Source organism: Castanea sativa, chromosome 1, assembly GCF_040712315.1.
Source record: "Castanea sativa cultivar Marrone di Chiusa Pesio chromosome 1, ASM4071231v1".
Classification (NCBI taxonomy): domain Eukaryota; kingdom Viridiplantae; phylum Streptophyta; class Magnoliopsida; order Fagales; family Fagaceae; genus Castanea; species Castanea sativa.
In genome coordinates, this window is record NC_134013.1 from 72226897 (window position 1) to 72237118 (window position 10222).

Below are 10222 nucleotides of genomic sequence, written 5' to 3' on the forward strand. Positions count from 1 at the left end.
CCTCCATTTATACCTTCTTAAGGGCCCTAAATTCCATTGGGCTCAGATATTATATTCCCTCAAGGCCTCAGGTGATGTTTATGGTCTGCACTCCCATTGATGTTTCTTCTTCGAAAAATGCTAAAATTGATCAACAGTTTAGACCAGTGATGGGTGACAAATTTTACCCATGGTGAACGAGTACACTTGAATGCCTTTAGACTTAACACAAGATTGATTTCAACCTCACCATCTTACCCTTTTTTTTTTTTTTCTTTTTTTCTCTATGGTCTCCATGTCACTCTTATTTATCATTATCTTTATATTTCTTCTCTATATATTCAAAGGATTCACAAAGTTAATTATCACTTCATAAATTGTTAAAATTACCTCTAATCTAATTAAATAGTCCTTATTTCTTAATAATAAAAATTGAGATAAAAAAGGTAATTAAACAATAATAATAGAAAGAAAAAAAAAACCTATCCGATAAATCTCTCTATAACTTCCTTCTATAGCCTAGACAGATACAAACTTCCTTCCAAATTTAAATAATAAAAAGAAAAAGAAGAAAAAGAAGAAGATGAAAACCTCCCACCCCACGTCTCACAAACTTCCCTTCCCAAATAGGTGAACGTATTACAAAACCCCTTCCAAATAATATGTTACGTGTACCTATTTCTATTCCTAATTTAAATAGGATTTTTGACAGCCAGCTACTGTTCTCACAAACAAAAACTTCAGGCCACTTCTTTGTATAAAATATGCGTGCAGTAGTAAAAAAAAAAAAAGGTGAAGTATTCACTTCATTTTGATATACAGTCTCAACACAAACTTCCTTCTTGGAGCGTGACTACAAAAAATTTATGTGCAAACCTTGCTTTATTTCATTAAAAAGGTATGTAAGTTTTCTTCAATGCAATTTTTTTTTTATCCATGTACTATGGTTTTGTTTATGCATTTTTTTTTGTGTGGAGAATCTGTTATGATTGCTAAATCCACTAATCACTAAAATTTACAAATTATGTCTTAGAATTTCACCTATTTATTAAAAAAGTAATAATTATTGGGCTTTGGTTGCAATTGAGAATATATGCTATAATTAAGAAGTTTAAACTTATAGATGGTAGAATCGGTGTTCCTTCAATTGTACTCCCTTTTTCCTTTTAATATTTTTATTTAATGTGTTATTTTAGTGTTTTAACTATTTTCTTTTAACATCTATGTATTTTTTTTCTTTTACAAATTATGTCTTGAAATTTGGCCGGTTTATTAAAGAATTAATAATTATTGGGTTTCGGTTGTTATTGAGAACACATGCTATAAGTAAGAAATTTAAACATATAGGTGATAGAATTGGTGTCCAAGCTTTGTGGAGCATATAATAGTTGAAGATAGTGGCGTATAGCTGTTTGTTGCTTGTTCTCACTGCTATTGTTTCTCTACGTTGTAGCTCAATTTCAATGAATGAAAATTTCGTTATGTTTCTCATCAAAAAAGGAAAAGAAAAAAAGAATTGGTGTCCTTTCAACTGTACTTTTTTTTATAAATAATATGACTTTTGGAGAACAACTCTTCACATATTCATGTAAATTCACTTACGTCAACTCATCTTATACCATATGGCAATTTTTGAACCTGGTTGAGCTGCCACATCACTAAGTCGACCTGTTGCACCCTTAGTCCTTACGGTCTCAAACCTATCCAAGGCCGTGGTTACAGGTCATCATTATCACAGTTTTTTTTTTTTTTTGCTGAATAAAAATTTTATTAATGAATATCAGAGTACAAAAGAAGGGAGAGCCTGAAATCATCTCTCCACAGCCTCAGAAACTATGAGAGGGACCTTAGAGATGGGGACTGACCCTACCCAATTAACAAAAGCCACCCATTAGGCTAAAAGATGAGCTAGAACATTGCCCTCTCTATACATAAAAGAAAATAAAATAGCATCAAAACACTTTACAAAATCCAAAATATCTGAAATCACCTCTGCAATACTCCAGTAAGGTGTCATTCCTACATTACACAAAGGATCTATCACATTCCAAGCATCGCCTTCCACAATGATTTTAGAGAACCCATTTTCAATGGCTCTCTTAATGGCACAAAGTGCAGCTTTAGCTTCACCCACCAGAGGACTACCTGGTTCAAGTTGATCTGCCCAAGCAAACATCAAAACTCCCCTGTCATCCCTGCCCACTATAGCTAGAGAAGTTTTTTCTTCTCTTACAGCAACATCAAAATTTAATTTAACCCACCCATATGGAGGAGGCTTCCATATCACTTTCCTTATAGGGCTGTGCAAATTGTCCTTCCAGGCTTGTTTATGTTCTTCATATAATCTCAAAGTTTGTCAAGACAGCTCCAAAGGATTGGAATTCTTTCCATCAAACTTGGTTTTATTCCTTGTCACCCAAATTTGGTCTAAGACTATTAGAGCATAGAGCTGAAAATACTTTACATCACAATCATCTAGACCAACCAGGCTTTTAGGATTTAAAATTTTCTTTATCCAGTCAAAGATGGAAGTGTTACCCATATTCTGAAGATTGAGAGGCCATGGAGCAAGGAGCCATATTTGGGATGCCCAGTCACATTGAAGGAATATGTGAACCAGAGTTTCCGGGGCATTTTTGCACAAACAACAAGCTGTAGAAGGAATGGGGAACCTGTTATTTATAACTTCACAAGTCGGAAGAATTCCCAAGCTACTCTCCATAACAAATGTTTGAGTCTTGCATTTACCTTGAGCTTCCAAATATTTTTCCAGTCTTTACTATTTAGATGTTGATGGGGGACTTGAGCAACTGATCTTAGAGTATTGTAGGATGGTTTAACTGTAAAGTCCCCAGATGGAGAGAGACACCAAAAAATCTGATCATGGGAGACTCGGTGTGATAGATGAATTCCAAGAATTCTATTAACTGGTTCTGGAATAAAGAGTTCAGCTAACTTTCCCCTATCCCATTGGCGACTGTCTTGATCAATGAGATTGGCTACCAAATGCTCATTTAAAACAACTCCACTTTTAACTTTTGGAGTGAAATCTGATTCTTCAGGGACCCAAGGATCATCCAAAATCCAAGTATTCCACCCACTCCCAATTTTATGACAAAACCCTTTTTTTTACCACATCTTTGCATCTAAAGATACTCTGAGATGACCAAGAGATGGATTTGGGTATAGGCATCTTCATGAAATTCTTACCCCTTACATATTTCTTCTGAAACATCATTACCCAAGGCTTCCTTGCATTACTAGCCACCTCCCAAGTTAATTTAGCTACAAGAGCTCGGTTCATGTCCTCAGTTTTCTTAATTCCAAGACCACCCAATGCTTTTGGAATGCATATAGAATCCCAACTTTTAAGAAACAGCCCATGTTTTTTCTCATCACTACAACCCCACCAAAAATTCCTGTTAAAGGAATCAAGTTTTTCACGTACCTTCTTGGGGAGGAGTAGAGACGAGGCTTGATAGGAGGGCATAGCTGCAGCAACTGAGGATATAAGGTGGTTCTTCCCGCTTGATAAAGAGTTTTCATTTTCCAGCCTTGAAGCCTCTGTTTCCCCTTTTCTATAATTTCCTCTACAGCAGCCTTCTTTTCTCTACCCGAAACCATTGAAAGGCCAAGATACTTCTCTTTTTTGGTTGAAGCATTTATACCTATCAAATTGGCCAACTGCCTCTTGTAAGCTTGGGACATATTTCTGCTGAAAATAATTACAGATTTGAAGAAATTCACTTTTTGTCCAGACCACTTTTCAAAAGTGTCTAGACAGCCTTTGATCTGGTTCATATTCACCTCATTTGCTTGGGCAAAGATGAATAGATCATCCACAAATTGTAGGTGGGTAATAGGGGCCAAGTCACTTGCTAATTTAAACCCATTGATTCTGTTGGAAACAGCCTCCCTTTCTATAAGCTTTGATAACACCTCAGATACAAGAACAAAAAGGAAAGGCGAGAGGGGATCACCTTGTCTCAGTCCTCTTTGTGGTTTGAAACGCCCAAATGGACTCCCATTGATTAAAATAGAGAAAGAGGTAGTGGTAACACACTGCATCACCCACTGAATCCAAATTTGAGGAAAGCCAAAGTTTGTCATCACCTTCTTTAGAAAAGACCACTCTATTATGTCATAAGCCTTCTCCATATCTATTTTAAGTCCCATCCAACCTGTTTTCCCTTTTTTCTTCTTCATCTCATGAATAATTTCTTGAGCCAAGAAAGTATTTTCTTGAATTTTCCTCCCAGGAACAAAGGCCGTTTGCCAAGGGGAAATCAATTTGATCATTATCACAGTTGTCAGACCAATATTTTCTTTTAAAATGTGTGCTTTACTCAATTATATTGTAAACTAGTTAAAGGACCTTGTGATGTACGGTTTTATTATAAATTTATATAATATAATGACAAGAAATATATAAATTGTATTAGTATAACAACCATCAAATATAAAATGATAACACCTCAATGAAAAATTATCTTCTAACATTCCTATTGCGCTATAACAAAATGTATTAGAATTTTGTATCTATTGGATTTGCAACATTTACTACAACAAAATGTATTTTCAGTGGTGAAAAAATTCATCACTAAAAGTCCAGTTTTTCGTCGCTAAAGACCTTTAGCGACAAAATCTACTAATTAGTGACAAAACTCATTTCGTCGTTGAAACCCAGTCGCTAAAAGTCCTGGCAACGAAAAATTTCGTCACTAAAAATCCGATTTGTTTAAAAAAAAAAAAAAACTTTTAAAGACGAAAACGTTTCGTCACTAAATGTTTTCCTCACTAAAAACACTATTCAATGACGAAAATATTTCGTCACTAAAAACAATTTAGTTTATTAAATAATATTTAGTGACGAACAATTTTGTCACTAAAACTATTTTCGGGTACATATAGTGATGAAAAATTTCGTCACTAAAACTATTTTTAAGAAAATCCAAGCACATATAGTGACGAAAATTTTCTTCACTAAAACCATTTCTTACAAAATTCAGCTACATTTAGCGACGAAATATGTCGTCACTAAAACAATTTTTTGTTGCTATATTTGTGACGAAAAAATTCGTCGCTAAAACTTATTTTTTGTTTTTAATTTTTTCATGACTTTGATATTAACTTGTAACCTGTCATTACATTATTAAAACTCCACTTTTGAATAACACATTTATTTCAACAACACATTTGTAAAAAAAGATCCATACATTCCCCAAGTAAATAATAAAACAAGTATCCAATTCTAACTCCTTCCATATAATAATTGTTTGCAACACATACAATAACTCAAGATGTTTTATAACTCAAGAATGTCCTCATATGTCTTCAGGTAATGCCAAAAGTAAATCCCCTAAAAGCCACCAATAAGAAATCTGCACAAATATAAAAACAATACTACATTAAAATCGTAAAGTAAAAACATAAACATTTTTAACAATGCATTAATAGTAGCCACACCGATGAATTAAAATCACAACTCCTAATGTATAAGTTGTATAAAGCAAATATAGATTTTCATATGTAATATTAATATTTCATAATAGTAGCATGTCCATTTCATTCTTTAAATATTACGTTCGTGATATAAGTAATAGCATTAATATGCTAAAATTATCATATATATAGGATTCAATAAGTCACGAACATAAATATTTACTTAAATCATGCTTATATTTAATATTTCTTATTAAAAGGTTTTGATGCATAATAATTTTCTAAATAGTCTTTATACTTATCAAACGCACATGTCACACATCCCTTACCTGAAAACAGAAGACGCGAGAGATTTGTATAAGATGAGCTCAAGTATCCATGTTCTCGTTCTCATCACTTAGATGAAATACCAAAACTTATTACTAACAACTCTTCCTAAATTATAAACTTATATATCAATGACAACCTAACTCTCAAACTCAAGAAAATCCTTAATTCCTATCACTCAAGGTTCCCTAAAGCACATGATACATTCATCAAACACATTATGTACCCAAACCATAGAGAAACCAAGGCATAAAATTTATCTATGATCCAAACATAACAAAGGATGAGCATACTAATTTATAGCTCAAAACATTCACCCTAACTTTAGAATTAAATCCTCAAAGTCAGGTGTATTATATGCTGTACACTGCTCATTTCAGCAGCAAATGCCTCATTTGTAAAATACAAATTGGCTGTCCATACACATCCAAACATCATGAAATTTTATAGAACCACTCCGCTAGATGTCTAGTATATACCATATCAATTTCAGAGTCAAAGCATAAAACCATGATTAATTAAAAATCATACAAGAAAACATGCTCAAATCTGTCCTAACAAAATTTCATGCAACTTAGAAATTAAACCATTATTTTTATATTGATCCAAATACTATGAGACCACTTCCATTACAACCATGTGTGTCTTAGAATTCATAAAAACTACTCCTAGAATCCTAACTCATGGAATATGATTTAATCCAATTTTTTCTTATTGTAAACACCAAATCTGTCACAATGACAGCTTTAACATGTTTTCTTACAAAATCATCAACTAATAGTAATTGACCTTCACTTCATGTGGGTATTTTATACCTATACTATATATGTTAGATTACATGAATAGGCATCTAAAAGACCATGATATCTTCAATGTTAGAGTTTGTTCTTGACTTTTTGTTGATTATCATAGCATAACAAATCTTTAAAGGAAATTATCTTCTTTTTAGGATGAATGTTCTCTTGCACAAATATTCGATTCTTGAATAGTGTTTTTTTTTTTGGGTGCCTTTTAGAGATTGAATTTGTAGCTCTTTGTTGTTGTACATTCATAATAGATCTTCTTCTTAGTCTTGCACCTTTTGTTATTTCAACGTTGTTCAACTATTTTAAGCAAAAGAAAAAGTTTATGCCAAAAAACTATTAATTATTAGGCTCAACACTTGAAAACAAATTTATTATGAAATAAATGTACACAATTCAAGTAGATGAGTTTGTAATTCGCTACCAATTTATTATGTAAAATGAATGTATGACCATATATTCATATTGGTACCTTCAAATGTTCATTGCTTATATTGTCTGTTGTAAGAATAGTTGATTCTCTTTCTTTTCTTGGCTAAATCTACGGATCTTGATTAAATTTATAATCAATCTTCATTTTAATTTTGTAACTCTTGTCATTTCAGCATTGTCAACTATTTAACCAAAAAAAAGAGGCAAACAACTATAGTATACACAAGCAAACTAATTGTATGAATATTTGAAAGACAAATCAAATGCATCTAAAGTGTAAAAAAAAACTTTCTTGTAGGTCAGTGGTGGTAGTGATGCCTCCCATGTCTTGTATATCTCTAAAATAATCAACAAATGATTTTCTCATACTTGCATAAATAAGGTTATTCTCAAAAAATTTAGAGAAGACTTAATAAAAATAAAATAAAATTCAATTGTATTTGAAGACATAAAATTAATTTTATTATTTTACTTAAAAACTTACCTTCTCATCAAGTAGCACCAAATCAAAACTCGTAAATTCATTATTTTCTTTAATATTAAGTGCCTCCCACATTTTTGTGACTCTTACTATATTCCAATCATCTTTTTCAATGTCGATTTCATGATAAAACATTATAAACGAAAAAAAAAAAACATCAAAATGTTATCAACAATTTATCATCAAATTAATATAAATATTAAAAAAATATGATGTTTATGTAAAAGAACTTTAATAAAAATAACTAATAAATTAGAGACGCATTCCCCTTTTCTATATATAGTGGTAATGTTGAAGTTGCTCACTCGAGGAAATTTAAAGTTTCCAATGATTGATATTCTAAGCTATTAAAGTAAATAATAATAATAATAAATAAATAAAATCTATGCGTGCATATGTATGTTAGTTTATACCAACTCTTAAAAGATTTTTTTTTTGAGAAACCAACTCTTAAAAGATGAGTTGTTGTGGCTGATTGTGTTTTCTTCTACCAAAATATCATTGAGTTTATTCTTCTAATCTAAGAGTCATGAATAAAAACTGAAGCTAATATGAACAAAAAAATTGTTATCAACAATTTATCATCAAATTAATGTTAAAAAGAAGATTGTCCTTGAAATCCAAATTAATGGATAAAAACAACATATTACCATTGGAATTCATATTTGATATAAAAAATTGGAACCCACTTTATCTTTGTAGTTAACTAAAATAATTAATATTAATAAAAATAAGGGAGATCATAAGAGAAGAATTATAAAAAGAAAAATCTTACATGAACATACTACAGTTCATAACAAAAAAATGTATATGATATACAAAATAATATAAAATCACCTCTAAGCATATTTAATGATTGATTCTCAAACTATAAGCATACACATTGGATAAAACTTACGGAAATTAGGTTAATAAAAGAGAAAACAAGTGCACAAAATCTATTCAATTTGATGGAAAAATGCATAACTCTACAAGGTTGTTGTAGGTAGAAAATTGTACATTGAAGAACCTGATATGGACAAAAAGTCTCCACATTGAAGAAGTTCATATGAAAAAAAAAATAGTTTGATATAATAAAAAAGTTGCATGTTTTGTTAAAATACTAAGAAGTTGATGAGAACAAATAAATTAGAAAAGAATTATGTCTTTTTTTTTAATCTTAACAATTTTCTGCAATTTGGTAAAGCCACATGGTGTAACCACAACTTCTAAGCCCAAATTTTATTATATAGTATATAATATTGAATCATACTTTTCACTTGTTCATTTAAAAGTAATTGCATACTTTCAAGTTTGCTTGACTTTTGATTAAAAAAAAAAGTATGCTTGACTATTGCAAACCCAATGGCGTCACTTAAGTAAACTTTAGATTGCTCATGCATCTAAAAGCCACAATTCATAAACAACAACAACAACAACAATAATACTAATAATAGTAGTAGTAGTAGTTAAAATTTATATATTACATTCTTTATTTTAGACACTTCTAGTCATTCACCTATATAAAAGTAACATCAGTTCAGAATTTAAATTCAATACAAGAAAATTTTTGAAGTGGTAGAAAATAGGTGGGAAGAAAATTGATGGGAAAATTCATGGCGGTAATGATGTATTTATCTATTACAATTGTCATTGGTATCAAAGATGATGATTTGGCTTCAACCCCTTTTCAACCCTCTTCCGAACAAACCTCACTACCTCATCCTTCTGAGCTTGGTCCTAATCCATTTTATACTTGACTCGAAGACAATGTTGAAAATTGTAAGTAAATGCAAAAAGAAGACCCTAAAGCGCATAAAAATTGTGTGACTAGGAGTTTTTACCATTACCAGGGCAAGATACATCAATCTGATACATATAAGCATCAAGCTAAAGATGCTATTATAAATTGTGCCAAATAGCAAAGGAAAAGGCCTAAATATTTCATTCTTGAACATCACTTATATAAATGGTACCTACATAATGTCAAAAAAATTTACCCAGAAATGTATACATCAATGGAGTAAACGGTATATTAGATGGAATATTATGGTAAATAATTTCTAATCTCTCTCTTTCTTTAGTAGAATACACACATGCATGAAAAATGTATTAATATTATGTCTTTAGTGTAGGGAATTAACACGAAATTCCCAAACCTATGAGAAACAAAAATAGAGAAAACACACGCCAAAGAAAAAAAATAATCACACGCATAAGACAGTATTTACGTGGTTCGGTAATTTACCTACGTCCACGGAGTTGCAGTGATTTCACTATTATTAGGGAAAAATACAAAAGTGCAGCCGTACAGTTTTTCACTCTCTCAAAAACAACAACAAGAAACCCTAATCACCAAAATAGCGGTTTCTATCGGCCCAAGCCTCCGCTCCATGGACTAAGCCTCAGAAAATCTCCCATTAAAAACCACGTAACATTATTTCGAGTCAAGTCGGGTCGTCAACCGGATCAAACACAATTAGGCTCTACAAAACCCAACAAATCTCCCACTTAGAGACTAGTTCAATCACCAACATCAGCCGCTATCTTCCAAAAAAAATCCATCATCCCTACAACTCATCCTCCTGTCGTCAAGCTAGAAGACCAACTGAAGCTGCACACAGCTTCAACTTCTCAATAGTGACACCCTTGGTCAACATGTTTGCTGGGTTCTTAGATCCACAAATCTTCTCAAGTATTACCAACTTATCTTCAACAAGGTACCGAGGTAAAGTGGTATTTTGTCTGTATATGCTTCGACTTTGAATGAAAAGTTGAA

General features: G+C 31.7%; 1 protein-coding gene across 1 annotated transcript; it reads right to left on the reverse strand.

Annotated features, from left to right (window-relative positions):
• Positions 1-1870: 1870 nt before the first annotated feature.
• LOC142633776 (uncharacterized) lies at positions 1871-4137 on the reverse strand. Its single transcript, XM_075808032.1, has 5 exons — positions 3428-4137; positions 3136-3377; positions 2728-3035; positions 2518-2631; positions 1871-2293 (listed from the first exon to the last, which is right to left on the reverse strand). The coding sequence occupies exons 1-5, from the start codon at positions 4135-4137 to the stop codon at positions 1871-1873; spliced, it is 1797 nt and encodes a 598-aa protein (XP_075664147.1).
• Between the last annotated feature and the right edge of the window lie 6085 nt (positions 4138-10222).